At 39.2% G+C, this 15,769-nt stretch overlaps 1 protein-coding gene across 1 annotated transcript in view; it reads right to left on the bottom strand.

Moving 5' to 3' along the window:
- The window catches only part of LOC120730276 (plasma membrane calcium-transporting ATPase 1-like), a 31,361-nt gene extending 18,630 nt beyond the window's left edge, over positions 1-12,731 (bottom strand). Inside the window, exons 1-8 of the mRNA XM_040026560.1 lie at positions 11,871-12,731; positions 9,297-9,583; positions 6,810-7,007; positions 5,186-5,443; positions 4,745-4,870; positions 3,973-4,143; positions 3,165-3,191; positions 1,016-1,162 (exon numbers count right to left, since the gene is read on the bottom strand). Coding sequence (XP_039882494.1) covers positions 1,016-1,162; positions 3,165-3,191; positions 3,973-4,143; positions 4,745-4,870; positions 5,186-5,443; positions 6,810-7,007; positions 9,297-9,492 — 1,123 coding nt within the window. The 5' untranslated portion in view covers positions 9,493-9,583; positions 11,871-12,731. The remainder of the gene's footprint in view (positions 1-1,015; positions 1,163-3,164; positions 3,192-3,972; positions 4,144-4,744; positions 4,871-5,185; positions 5,444-6,809; positions 7,008-9,296; positions 9,584-11,870) is intronic.
- Positions 12,732-15,769: the final 3,038 nt, after the last annotated feature.

Here is a 15,769-nt window from a genome sequence, read left to right as displayed (position 1 = left end):
CAGCGTTCATATGTTCAGGCTTTATTAGCCCCCAGACAAATATTATGCATCTACAAAACATTTCTTCCTATACAGTCACTCCTATATAATCACACCTTTTATGTACAATGCAAGGGCTCCACAGGCTGTGGTCACACTCACTATGGACAAAATATAGTCCTTGTTTAAAACAAGTTGTTTTAGCTTCACAACTCCTTTGAACCTTTTTAAGTGGAAGATTCAAACAAAAACGTTCACATTCTGAGAAAATACACTTCAGGAATACAAATGTCTTTCTCAGAAATGACACTCGCAAGTTAAAAGACTTGTAAATTGGAAATGTATAAACAGTGATTCGCATGAGGAAAGATTAACTAATTTCTGCTGGAATCTTTGGATGTGAGCCAGTGCTACTGCAAAGGTGCAGTTTTTGCATCCTTTACAAAATTAGTCAGACGTCTGCTGCAACGTAGAAAAACTTTACATCTGCTCTGAAACTCTCTTGGTGATCTAGGTTTGTTGTTACTTCTGATCTTGAATATTGGATCAAAGGAGATTTTTCAGGAATTACTTCCTTTTTTGAGATGCTTAATAAATCACATCCAACATGATCATCACATAAGTTGTTCTCATTAAAGCCATGGATTCTAGTGTTCTGTTAGAACTCTTTGTTTTGTTCCTATTGTTTGTAGTTGCTCTTCGTAATCGTAGTAGCTTCCCTTGCATGCGAGCTTTCACTGAAGGATTTTTGTACAAAAAAAGCAGCTTTGCAGCTAGTCATTTTACATATTTGCCTAACAAGTAAAAGATCCCTGGATCATCTCCAGTAAGGAGACACAGATCCGATTGGGTTGCATCCAGAAAGACATCTGGTGCAAAACTCTCCCATTTCAAACATCCAGAGCGACGTGCTGTAGCAACCCATGTCTGCCAAATATGGACATCACGTCAAAAATCAACGTTAAGTGTTTCAGAGCACAGTGATGTGTGGTCTCTAAATCTAAATTAAATCTCAATAATCAGACTCTGTTTGTACCTGCTTTGCCGATCTGCACAGCCAGCTTAGTTAGCTTCCCCTGGAGGACGGATTTCTCTTTCTTTGCAATGTGTTTTTTCTTCTTCTCTGGTTCTCCCTCACCATTAAGTGGCTGCATCTCCACGGATGCTCCGTCCTTCTTCTCCCCTACAGGAAATCCAAAAGAACAAACAAAAGAAATCCAAACACTTGAATGTCAAAACAGTTTTTCTCTCAGAAACGGCCCTCAGAAAACAGTGTTTATCACTAATACGCTATTAAATAAAAATTTAAAATTCCATTCAATTTTATTTTATTTACATTGTGCGAAATATCAACAATAGTCACCTCAAGGTGCTGTGTATTTTAATACACAATAATAAAGAGAAACCCCAACAATCAAACAACCCCCTTTCAGAAAGCATATCTGCAGGTGTATATATATATGTGAGGGTGCTGATCCCATCTCGTAACAAGGTTATTAGTGGACAGGCAGGCAGCCAGCAGTAGGCAGAAGAAGAAAGCAGCTGCCAAGCTTAAGCCCAATAATCTTCTTGGGCCTAATCATAGAGTCAGGAGCACCTGCTGCTACTGCTCAGGCCACAGGGCCAAACACACTACACCATGTGGGACCACAGGGAGACAGGAGGATCTGCCAGCGACCATGGGAAACTCCAAAGGAACCAAGAGTCTAACTGAACTACCTGTTATAAAGCTATCATTTCCAACAGTATCCAACAGGGTTGGATGATTGAAGTAACCTGCCCAGAAAATAGCTTTTCATGTTATACTGAACACTGAGTTGCTAATTAAATGTGTTGTGCTGTTATGCAGATGATATCCCATAATAGTTATCTATGAAATAAGATGGCATAAATCAATAAATTAAACTAGAGGCAAAAAATAAAGATCAGAATTCTACTACTGAATTCAGGGCTGAGGTTATTGTATTGGTCCATAGAAATCTTCAAATTATGGTATCTAATCAGATACAGATACTCTTAGGCTGGACAATTCTGTATGTTGTTCCAAAAAAAACCTGAAAAGCCTGTGCAGTGAGAGTACTCACAGGGATGAGAAAGGGATCATATTTCTCTCACATTAGCTTTTCCCCATTGGTTCCCTCCCATACGAAGTCTTTTAAGGTCAGGCCCAATCATGTCTCTTCTGTGGAGCCAGTTTGCGTTCAGAAGACTTTTCTACTTTTGAAATTAGGCTTCAAATTTTCCTTTCTCTTAAAACTTAGTTAAGGCTAGATGTGGTCACCATGAACCAATCCTTAAATATACCGCTGTAGGGTCAGGATGCTGGTGGACTTGATACAGTGAGCATTTCTTCTCCACTGTTTTGTCCTGTCTATTTATAGACTGCTTTTTCTCCTCTCTTTCACTTCACACCCAACTGGTTGCAGCAGATGGCTACCTCACCCAGAGTCTTCACCTAACAATATCAAGTACCTTGAGACAACTGTTGTGAATTGGACATGATGTACATAAAACTACACATCAACAATAGATGATAATTTTCCAAAGTCTAATATTCAAAGACTGCATGTGATTTCATTCAAAGGAAAGGTAACCATGATTTTCAGCCTTACCTAAACAGCCTTAAGCAACCAAAACTAAGTGGATTCTTTAACTGATAAGTTAATACGGGATAATTGGATATTATCATATATCTGTATTTTTGTAATATAATTTAAGACTCATGCCCTAAAATATTTCTATCCACATCATCCTGTGAAATTTAAATATGGGACAGTACTCAGACCATGACTAATGATGATTCACAGGAGCACAGACTGGGAAAGGCCTCAAGTCTTTGACCCTCATAAATGTCATTGATGTCACACATTTGACCAAGAGAACTGGGTCCAGTCAAAGAGGATGAGGAACGAGCTGGTTTCTGCGTGGCTCCTCAGTTTCCATTCTCCACAGAACACAAAAGCGCACAGCAACACCCATACTGCCAAAACATATTAACTGTTAACATTATTGCCGACACATTCGGCATGGACAGATAGAGGTATGGATGCTCTAGAGTTCACTACCACAAGAAGTCGATGATCAAACCAGAGATAGCTTTAAAAACAAATTGAAGCTCTGCTGTTTAATACAACCTTCACATCAACTCATTCACACAGACAGTGATGGCATATTTGTTTGCCTACCTTTCTTGCCTTTGTCTTCTTTTTTGCCTGTAAAGAAGAAACATTTAATAGCCGTTAGACATGCAGCACTCCTCCTTCTCCTCCTTCACTATATCCATAAATCTTTTCTAACCACATAATTCATTTATAACTGGCATGAATTTCATTTTCATCTTCCATTTCCACTTTATTTTTCAGGGACAATGTATAAAAAGAAAAAATGAATCTTCTAAGAGAAAATGTGCATTGTACCACGTTTAGCTACTAGCTAATTTTGATCTGCAGGCCATATATAAATTTTTGTGTAAATATGAGGAAGCAGCACAAATTGGTGCAAATAAATTCATGGGAATGCAGGAAATTAACACTTTTTCTGTGAGAAGACCATGCATTGTACTGCGTTTCTGTTGCTCTTATTAAAGCCATGCCTACACACATACATCACTAACCCACATACTCATACATAAAGAATGATTAATAAATTATTAAAACCTCCAAAGTCAACTGTTATCATTGTTAGGTGTTGATTGGTGTTAGCAGTTTTGCACACATAAACAAAGGAGTAGTACCTGAGCAGGAGAGGAATCTTTTGCTGTGGGTTTGAGCTCCATAGCAATAACACTCCAATTTAAACACATGTGGACAACATGTTTTAGATATAAGTATTGTATTCTTGTACAGCACTTTGGTCAACGCTCCTGTTGTAATTAAATGTGCTATATAAATAATTAAACTATTAAACTATTAAACTATAAGTAGAACCACACTGTTAAACTATAAGTAGAACCACACTGGCATGTCAAATAGGATTCAATTCTACTGAACTTACTTATCTTCCCCTTTGAATCTTTCCTTTTGTGTTCCTCTTTTTTCTTGTCTTTCTTGTCCTCGTTGTCACCTTCATCACCAGCACCAAGCAGGGTGAAGATTATTCCACTCTGAGAGTTCACACCCACAGCAGTGACCACCATCTTGCCAGAGCCTTCCATCACATGGGTACCTGAGAAAGTGAAAATGAAATATTTCACGAAAAAAAAAAAAAAAAAAAACACAAGTCACGTTGTATCTCACTTAACAGGGTTGAGTATGTATTTTGTAAAAAAGGAATGCTCTTCACATCTTTAAAATAAAGTGCATTTTTTAATGGCCTACTTGTCAAGATGGAGAGAGAAGATGATTTTATTAGCCAACTGGTACCCCATTATATAGCTCAATTGACTAGTAATCAACAATTAGACTGCATTTGAAATGTTATATCCATCAGCCTCTGTGGGCATATGAAGCCCAGTATGTACCACAGAGAATTCTGGTCTAGTTCGTTTGCTTTCAAATTGTAGTTTTTATTCACTATAAGGACTAAAATAATAATAATAATAATAATAATAATAATAATAATAATAATAGTAGTAGTTTGTTATATGTATTGGATTGAGGCTGTAAGAACAGATTTGATGTTCCCAATTTAGGTGAGAAAACGAGAGAGGGTAGTCAGAATTAAAATCATTTGGAAAATCATCAGCCGTAATCGTCTCCAACAATGACAGCACAGGTCACAATGGTCTTGGCTGTAATTTAATGTGAAATAGTGCAGAGTGATGCACCTGACAGCAGCATGGGGTCTTTGTCAAGGTTCTTCTTGACATGATCTGACTCTCCGGTTAGAGAACTCTCATCAATCTTCAGATCGTTGCCCTGAATCAGGACACCGTCAGCAGGGAGGAGGTCACCTGGAACACAAACACTCAGGTCATTATGTTACATCACTGTTATGTCATCTGCCTGCCACATGCAGTCATACAATGTTTAGTTATTATTTGAAAATAACCATTTAAAAAAACTAATAACACTGTTGTTGGGTTTAAACCTTCGACCATCACAAAGACAACATGGGGATATTGTGTAGAAGGATACAATCATTTTTATATTTGACTGCAGAAGTCAGGATTTAATAGTATCAGCTGTTTATTTGTTAGTAATACCAAACTAAATGTCACCAAATGTTAGTAAAGTGAATTATTACACATATGATTTTGCTTCCTCACCATATTTGACTTGTGCAATGTCACCAACCACAATCTCGGACACTTTGATCTGGATCACCTGCCCCCCTCGAACCACCGTGAACTTCTGCTCCTGCTCGATGCGGTTCTGGAGGCCACGGAACTGCTTCTCTTTGCTCCAGTCATTGAAGGCCGTCACGAGCACCACACACACCACAGACAAGAGGATGGCAGCGCCTTCGATCCATCCAGTCTCTGCCTCGCTCTCATCATCCACGCCGCCAGCTGCACTGCCACAGTCTAAACAGAGACACATCAGCTAGAACTTTTATGAACATTTTTCAGTTTCAGTCTTACATGACCTTCTGTCTGTTAACAGTGCCTCACATGCCAGTTTCAAACACAAGTTGACGTTTACTCAACTGTTGGGTGCACCATGGTGAAATCGCAGAGTGCACAGTGAAAGTAGCCATAACAGAAATACCAGGAAGGACCAGCACTTAACATTGTCTGGAGATGCATCGTAGGATCAACTTGTCAGGAGCTTTCAGGGTTTTATTAGAACTGAAGCTCAGAGCTAGTTTGGAAAAGCTGCAGCTTGTTAGATGAAGTTGATGTTAATTATTACAGCATTATTATTATTATTATGATTACAGTGACAATGACAGATGAACCAGGTATATCATTTGAAATGCATACATGTGTTTGTCCCTCTGCACAATAAAGTCAAGCTGAGCTTTCATATACAATACAGGACATTTTATTAGGTATATCCACTGAACTGCTCATTAACGCAAATATTTAACCAAGCAGATTGGCAACAGCTCAATGACTTTAGCTGGATCTACTGTGATTTTCCCACACAACCATTTCTACGGCTCACAGAGAATGGAGAAAATTTCCAGACTCCTTAAAGCTGATAAAAAGGAAACAGTAACTCAAATAACTACCAAGGTACAACCAAAGGTATGCAGAGGAGCATCTGTTAATGCACAACACATTGAACCCTGAAGCAGATGTGCTACAGCAGCAGAAGACAATACAGCTGGGACTATATGTGCATAGGCTCATCAAAGGTGGTCAAATAAAGACTGTAAAAAATATTTCCTGATCTAATGAGTCTCAGTTCCCGGTGAGATGTTCTGACGGTAGGGTCGGAATTTTGCATAAATAATAGGAAAGGTATGTAATGGTGAGGGGGATATTTCCTTGGTACACTTTGGCACAAACAAAGTATCATTTAAAGCCCACAGCCTTCCTGAGACTCGCTGCTGATAATCTCCATCCCTTTATGCCCATTGTGTAGCCAACATCTGATAGCTGCTTCCAGCAGAGTAAAGAAGCATTTCGCAACTCTGGAGCAAATGTGTGCTGCGATCATGTCAATATAGACTGAAATCTTGTTGAATCTAGTTCATGACAAATTACAGCCAAAATGGGAACTGGCCTAACACCAGTACCAGGAAGACTACTTTGCTGAAATGTTGGTGTGGAAACCAGTTCACCTTCATACAAGCTCATTACACTGATCACATGATGGACTCTAACTTTTCTAATGATCAGATATTGACCCGTCACAGCTCTACTACTAAAAATGTTGAGGCATCAGCGAGACACCTGGATACTCATAGACTAGTTTTCTTTTCAAGTAACAAAAACTTCTCACTCTGTCTCTCAGCATCTGGTGGATGATAGAAAGAAAGGCCTAGTGAAATGATGGCTGCCACCTCCAGGATGATGAGTGTGACATCTTGCAGGGCTTCCCACACTAACTGCAAAAAGGTTTTTGGCTTCTTTGGAGGGATGATGTTAAGTCCAAACACCTCTTTCCTTCTGTCGATATCTTCCGATTTTCCATCTAAGCCTGCAGTAGGAGACACAAAGATAAAATGACTCCATATTCGTTCAGCTGAACATGGATCACACCTTCAACCTGACATGTATTTAGAACTAATTGATCTGTTTGCTGTCTGTTTTACGAGGGGTGAAACACAACTGTTAGTTCACAGTGTGTCATCAATATCACATTTTCAGATTGATCTTTTAAATGCACACTCAAGATGAATTTGATCTAGGTAGCCAAAGATGTAATAAGGCAACACTGTGGCCTATGATGTGCTCGATGAGAATGCATTCAAAAATCAAATAAAAATAAAAAAACAACTTGTGAAATATACAGTGATGGTATTGCCTTGACGTCTTAAGAAAGTATCATAAACTAATACAGATTTGCATCTCCCTCTGGATCCAGAGCCTCAGCTAATGTATGTCGTGGAAGGAAATTTTCTTCCTTGGAGAAGCTATAGTCTCAGATGGCTCTTGTTCTAAATGTAACACATCGGTTATCACACTTGGTGTTTGTGTCTCTTCAGTAATATTGTGTTGTGCGGGAGCAAAGAGCAGAGCGGTTTCCCCTCTGTGGAGTAGAACAACATGTCAGGACACACTCCGATCCCCTAAGAGACACTGCAGCTGCTGCGTGGCTGCAGCTGGCTCCGTCAGTTGTAACTGGTTTTTAACCCAACATTTCTCTTCATGTTGTCTGAAAATGAAACACAGTGAGCAGAGTGCTGTGCATTCTCCGAATGTTTAGGTAAGTGGGATTACACTAAGAGTTTATGTCATCTGTCCCCAGCTGTCGATACAAAGAGAAATAAAGCAGCGGAATGGATTTTCCAGTCAATTCAGCCTGCTGCTGACATTTTACTCTCAGCAGGAGTCGAAGCACTGAAAGTGTTTACCGAGCGCGTGGAAGACGGACAGACTGAATGAATTAATAATGGGGGGGAAATGTCAAAGGGCAGACGTATGAGACAAGCTCAGCAAAGACAAACCTAATGCAGTGTCTGTAGGTCACTATAAGACACACTGTGTGGGTCAGTATTCAGATAAAGTTTAATAGGAAACCTTAAGTTAAAGTCCAACTTAGGCACGAAAAAGCAAAAGAAGCAGAGGCATTATAAACAAGAAACGCTGACTTGAGAGAAAGCTCCAGAGGAGACAAGCTTCTCATTTCAGAACAAAGTCAGCAAATATTTTGAGTAAATGAGCAGATTTGACTTGTGGGTGCTTTAAGAAAAGGAAAATAAAAGTGAAAGATAAAACTACTAAACACACCTGAACACTAACTAACTGGTAAAAGTGGACTGGCAAGGAGTGTGATTTTCCAGTGAACAGTCTAATATATTTGTTCACAGAAGAAAGAAATTTCACAATTACATTAAGAAGAAAAAACACACATGTAAAATAGATTGTTGACATCCGATCCACAAATAAATAATTTGAGCTACCCTCACTGTGAGCAAGTAAACCAATCCCTGTTTAAGACACACTGTTATTTCCTCTTCTTCTTCTTGATGAGCCACATGTTTGATTTGGCAGAGATTTATTGCCAGATGCCCTTCCAGAGACATTTCTCCCCATTTGTCCGAGCTACACTGGAGTTGCCCTCACCTCCAACAACATACATTTATGGTTGGTTTACACAACTTGTGTATGTTTGTGTATGTTTGTGTATGCATGTGTAGCTGTATATATCCACATGTGCTTGAGAGTCACCATCTACCAGGACCAAATTCCTTGTATGTGTCTGTGCATATACATGGCCAATAAACGTGATTCTGATTCTGATCTTTACAGCTACAGAAAAAATAGAAGAAAAAAACACTTTTATCCCCACTGCAACGAATCCTCTACTTGAATATTTTTGAACACAATGTGCTTTTCTCTGCCCAGAAACTGACAGAGAGCAGAGCAACGGGAGCTGCAGGTCACAGATGACTTTGACCATCACACAGTCAACAGTCCCTGAAGACTAATGAACCTAGTATGTCCTCTGCTGTTTTAATGATGCCCACGCCGGGAGGGGAGGTCAGTGAGTCAGTAGTGAAGAGTTCTAAATTTATTCAAAATCATAACTTTGAGGTGTATGCAGAAGTTTGCACACCCTGTGCTTGCTTCACATTTAATGCACTGTTACTTTCCTTAAATGATTTTTTAAAAATGAAGCAAACTGAGTAGCCTGTGCAAATGTTTGAGCTCTTAATTTAATCTGAAGTTTAATCTTAGATTCACATCTGTGATACTGTGACGCTGCAACTAGGAGTCAGTTTTGTAGGGACACAAAGGAAATACAATTTCTGAACATATTTACCATCGACAGGTGACGTCCTCAGCCGGGCGCACAGTCCATTAACTTCACTATAAGATTCCTGGATTCTAGCAACTGCCTCCTCTCCTCTAAGTTCCATGAGGGAGCGCAGCTCCTGGACTGAGCAGCTGAACTCTGCATCGTGGTTGGCCTCGCCACGTCGGACATATTTGGACCCACTAAAAGAGTTGTTGGTCATTTTTCCTTTCTTGGGGACTCAGCAGAGGCCTTCTCAAACAGACTCAGTGGTAGGCCTGAGGTACCGATGTAGCCTGACAGGGACTCTGTGACTGTTGAGAGAAAGATAAGTCCTGATAACATCAGGATATACGCTGTACTGCAGAAAGAATAATACACTTATTACCACAAAAAAGATGGGATTGGACAGGACGGTGACATCTCTGGTATGATTTCTTGGAAAGTAAAGGTTTGCACATTCTACACATTGCATATGATGAATTTTAATTCGTATACTTCTTATGATTCTACATCTTCAGATTTGGTTTTTTATAAATAAATAATGTCAAAAAAGTACTTTTTGCAATCCCAAGCAGTTCATTTCAAAATATCATCATTGTCATCATGCAATACAAGTTTTACTTCACTTCATTTCAGCTACCTCAAGGTATTTTAAAAGATAGAGACTCTACAAAATCAGGGTGGAACTTCCAACAATCAGATGAGCAGCCTCCAGTGGATAAGGCTCAAGGAGGGGAAGCCATTTATCATGACTGATTTGTGTGAGGGGAAAGGAGGGCATAGACAAACTATGAGAAAAAACACATACAAAACACAGAAGAGCAGAAAAGTTAATGGCATCTAGTAGTAGCATGCAAGTACATAAGGAATGCTCAGTGCACAATGGGAAGTCCTCCAGCAGCCTACAACAGCATAACTGAGGGTCCTGGTAGCTGAAAACTCTCTCTGTGCTACTTTTAGATACTCTTAGAACCACAAGCCTGCAGTCTGAAAGCAAAGTGTTCTGTTGGTATACTATGATACCAAATATAATGATAGTTGAAATTGATTTGAAATTCAGCCCTGGATTTATTAGGGGGCTGTGAAGGAGACAATATGGCAATATAGTCTGTGTTTGTAGTCCCTGTTAGTGCTCTCACTGAAACTTTTTGGATCACCTGAAAAGAATTTCATTCATTTCAGGTAGGTTCACCACAATGAAAATAAAGAGCTACAAAAGTCCTTAAATTAAATAGATGAACCAGTTTTTTAGCACCACTTTCAGACAGGATGGTGCTAATTTGAGCTGTTTCTCTGCTATACTGAACTCTAAATCCTGACTAAAAGTTTTTAAATAAATAATTACTCTGTATTTAATCAGTTATCTGTTTTACGACAACCCCTTAGATAATTTTTTTTAATCACTCTATAATGAAGTAAACCAGTTGGATCAAATAAGGGCTTTTAAAGGGAGGGTTTAACTACAGCACCATAAAAGCATGTGGTGGTCTTTAGCCTGTTAAAAGAGATCACATTTGATCACATTTATTATCAAAGCATAAATTAATGCTAAGGCTTTGTTGAACTGTCTGAGATAAAGTGATTATTGAGGTTAGTTCAGTGAGATGAATAGTATAGAAGCAATTAACATAAATATCTGCAACCACTAAAGCTGCTGTACCTGATCACCCATTCATGGAAAGGCTCTTTCTAATGTTTTGTAATTTATAAAGAAAAAGGCAAGGACATGAAAACTAGTGGGCAACAACACGATGGACAATAGTATGAAAACAGTATTATAAGCTTTTTCACAATTAAAATCTCATTACAATCCAGTATTTACTCAACCGCATGCTTACGAGATTGTCTTAAGTCCTTTACATTAGAAACCAGCTCCATGAGACACAAATCAGCCAAGCAGGACCCAGTAGAGCTAATTTTATTTCCATCAAGCACAATGTTCTCCCCTCAATGGTTAACAGGAACTCAGACTGAATATGTAACAGTGTGTGGAGTAGAGATTTGTCCCTGCTCCTATGTGAACTGAAACCCTTTATATTTGTGCCTCACAGGTTGTGACCTCTGTGCCTTTAGCTGTAATCTGTGTCAATCAGTCAGCCTGGGCTTAATCTGAGAGAGGGAGAAACAGCCTATCTGTTTAAGGCTGAGGCAGAGGAAGAAGAGAGCTACTGAGAGAAGAGCAGGATAGACAGAAGTCAAAATAGTCATTGAAGTTTTGCTGCTCACTGTACCTTAGTTTGGCTTTACTACGAATTCTAACCAACAATTAAGAACCACAAATGGTTTCATGCTGTAAAATATAAACCTAAATGCAGCTGTAAATGTTCACATTAGAAGCTGAAAAAGATGATCTAGAATTGGATATTGGAGGAAATATCAAATTATCTATTATTAATTAATTAACCATCAGAACAGCAAAACAAAGTAAAACTGCATAAGTAATGAATAAATTCCACGGGAAGTCATCCACACAAATACAAAAAAACAGAAACACATCCAGGTTTCATGACAAAAACACAACTTGAAGACATTTCTAATAATAAAAAAACAACAACAATCCATTACTGTAGCACTGAGAAGAAGAAAAGCTTTACTTACAGAAACTTCCCCCATCACCTCCTGTTAGCAGCAGCAGGTATTAGTGGTGGTCCGATTACTGTGAGCAGCGACACACTCACAGCTCCAGAAACAGCCCATAACCCGGAGACAGCTCCTCAGCGGGCAGTCTGCAGAACAGCACCAAGACCCCAGTTTACTACCCAAACTGGTCCTTTTTCAGCGTGACCTTCAGCAAGCTCGCAGTTTCAAACAGCTCTCTTTATCAGAGGAAAAAACAGGAGCTGGCTGAATGATTATCTGAGGAAAGCCTCGCTTAATCTAATTAGACAATCTGTGGCTTCACTGAGTGCCAGAGAGACCGCTGCTGCAGCTCCTCCTGCTGAGAGCGACATGCCAAGTCCACACACGAACTACGTCTACACCTGCTGCATCCTCTGACTGAAAGGCACACAGCAGGCGTACACTCACCAGGTCAACACACACACCCCATCTAAACCTGCTGCTGCTGTGCTTCATACTCCAGAAAGGGTGCACATTGAGTCCACATATAGCACTGAGACTCCTCCTGCTGAGATGAACCAATTAGATCTAAACAGAACAAACTGTGAAGGTGAATGCAAGTGGTCGGACGTTACAGCCTGACGACCAACTGCAGCCCCAAAGGAAACTAGTTCAGTACATAACTAACCATCAGCACGACTTCTCATGGAGAATTCCATGAAACAGTCCAACTGTTTGCTCTACTGTGGTCTTTTCACTTTGTTACACACACTTCATCACCCTGAGCAGCAATGATGCATGATGACGTCATGTGACACACGCGCACACACACGGATTACAGTACACAATGACATGGAAGGATTAACTGAGTGTGCACACACACATACACACACACACACACACACAGGATAATATCCCTCCTTCGTATTTACGTTCTAGTATTTTTGTTTTGATCTAACATGATCTTTGACCCCACACTCTAAAGAGGTCTACACAGCAGTAGTTTAAGGATTGGCTCGACAGATCAGTGATGGACTACTAAGACCAAAGCTCTGGATTCACTGCTTAACAAAAACCACGGTTGATCAAAATGTTTCTATATTCTCTGCATACAACCATGACGAGCCACGAAAGAAAAAAACAGAACACAACACACAGAAAAGAAATCAAAGACTACTTTGACAAAGGCAAAACCAGGGCTATGCAGAAGGTACAGGCCAGAAGTTTACCCATCATGAGCATGAAGAGCATGGGTATTTTGGTAATTTGGGGGTTTTAATTATTTCTTTGAACTTCTTTTTTTTTTTCTTTTTTTAAGTTTTTTTGGGGGGAAGGAAGCATATATCTTTGAGGGCTTTAAAAAAGAAGAACTGAATGTACAAGTGTGAGGTGAAGCTAAAGAATTTGGAGGTAGTCTTCCCACTTCATTATTTCATCCACTGTGAAATGTACCACTACCACAGGCAGCTTGGAAAAAAAAGTCAGAGCATAATTTACTCCTTTACTCCTCTGACCTCTTGTACCTTAGTCAGATAGCTCACCATTGTCTTGTCTGACCATAAAACTATTCTCCAGAACTCCGTCTTTTGAAATATTTGAGTATATTTATACATTTGAGCCTGTATGTATACCATGTGTGGACTATAGAAAATCCCAAATAAATGTAAAATTGTACCGTCAGTTTCTGATGTGTGATGTATGCTATGTCATTAAAGATGTATGCTGTAAAATCATTCCATCCTGGAAAAAGAGGCAGTCAGAGAAATCACAAAGGCCTGTGACTCTAATGCCCATGATGAGGTATGTAAACATTTGAAAGATCTGAAATAAACAACAATCAGACTGAAAGAAGGCAAACCCCAGAGAATAAACAACAAAAAACCAACTGTTATAAGACAGGAACAAAACATGAGGCAAGAAGAATCCTACATGATACAGAGACAGTAGAAACCCTAAAAAGACTGGAACAATAAAGTGAAAAACAAAAATGCAATGATACCACAAAAAGTTAAAGGTACTAAAACAACACTAAAAATCAAAACCAGAAGCAAAAAATCATTGTAACAATAAACATGACAATTTGGGGACACTGTTTAATAAAATTTGACTGAAATTCTAAGCACAAAGTTTTTATGCCCTGGTGACTGTTGAAATTAAAGTTAATTTAGATAAAGCCCAAATATTGTTTTGTCACTTGTGTTTTTGTTGCTACAAACATAAAGCAAAATGTCATTTGAATACATTTTTTTAAATTAAATCTCCTTTAATAATATTTTCAAAGTTATGCTAGTCAAGCTAATTGCTAAAACAATTATAACTAAGATTTATGTAGACCACTGGGTGGTTTAGAGCTTTTTGGGTGGGGTTCAAGAACGCCTATATTTCATTTTAGCAGATCTAAAAATAACATTTCAGAAATTCCCACAGCCCATCCAACCAGGAAGGTGACTTGAAACACTCACCAGTATGAAAAAGGTAGGGGGGAGAGGGGGCACTGCGGAATCAGAGCAATAACTTCGAGTGGGAAAAGCCTTTTGAAACCTTACTTTGGGGCAGGGTCACATTTTTTCTATTCGTATCAAAATTGATTACTGAAAATAAATATGACAGTGCATCCAGTAGTCTTAACATGAGTCATAAGAGGCTACTGAAAGAGGAAACCTTGCCCTAAACAATTGATGAGCCTAGCATGATTGACCTGGAAGCAACATCCCAAAGATGTTCTATCTTTGAGGTCAGGACTCTGTTCAGGCCAGGCAAGTGCTCCCAAATCAGATTCTGTCATCCATGCCTTTGTGGACCTTGCTTTGTGCACTGGTGTGCATTCATGTTTGAACAGAAACGGGGCGTACAGGCCGTACAGTAAAGACTTGACAGCTATTTAACACTTCAATACAATTTTTAAAGCTTTGCCTGTCCTTCAAGCAAACTGGAGAGCTATTCCTGAAGACTACTTAAAGAAATTACAAGAAAGCTTGCCTAAGAGAGTGGCTGTGTTGAAGAATGGCTATCTCTACAGTTTCCCAAAGTGACACCATCAGTGCTTTTATTTTGTTACACTGACAGTATACAGCTCATAACGGTGAACAATAAATTAAATATTTATAAATTTTCACATTTAGATAAACTACAATCACGTAATTTGGGGTATTTTGCATGGATTGCACCATAAAACTGTTAAAATACATTAATATTTTTCTTTGTTTAGATGTAGTTTTTATCATGTTTATATTACAAACATCTACGTTTTGTAAATTGAAAACAGGTACTGTGAGACACAAGTAGTAAAGTAACTACCCTGAGCAGGACAGAAAGAGCGACCTCTTGTGGATAAAACAGACACTTCTGCAGATTTTAAACATCCACATGAGGAGGGCCCTGCTTATATTATCGGAGCTACTGAGACCCTATCGTTGCAGATCACCTGATCAAAGTCTGCTAAATGTCCCACGCTTTTACTTTAAAATCAGAATCAGAGACGATCACGTTTTTGAGGCAATAGTTCCCAAACTTTGTAATAACCTTCAGCATAATGGTCACATTTTACCTGATCAGCTGAATCCATAATTTGTTTTAAACAACTGCCGAAAACATTTTTTATATATATTTTAGTGTTCTCATAATGATTTCCCCATCCGACAGTCTCGGTCGTTGTGTCCTTGGGCAAGACACTTCACCCGTTGCCTACTGGTGGTGGTCAGAGGGCCCGGTGGCCCCGGTGGCCCCAGTGTCCGGCAGCCTCGCCTCTGTCAGTGCGCCCCAGGACAGCTGTGGCTACAATGTAGCTTGCCATCACCAGTGTGTGAATGGGTGGATGACTGAATGTAGTGTAAAGCACTTTGGGGTCCTTAGGGACTAAGTAAAGCGCTATACAAATACAGGCCATTTACCATTATTCGACCTTAGTTTGCATCTATTTGTGTGTATGTATGTATGTT

The sequence above is a fragment of the Simochromis diagramma genome, unplaced genomic scaffold (genome assembly GCF_900408965.1).
Source record: "Simochromis diagramma unplaced genomic scaffold, fSimDia1.1 OVJJ01000293.1, whole genome shotgun sequence".
Lineage (NCBI taxonomy): Eukaryota > Metazoa > Chordata > Actinopteri > Cichliformes > Cichlidae > Simochromis > Simochromis diagramma.
This window is presented reverse-complemented; position numbering and strand designations above follow the sequence as displayed.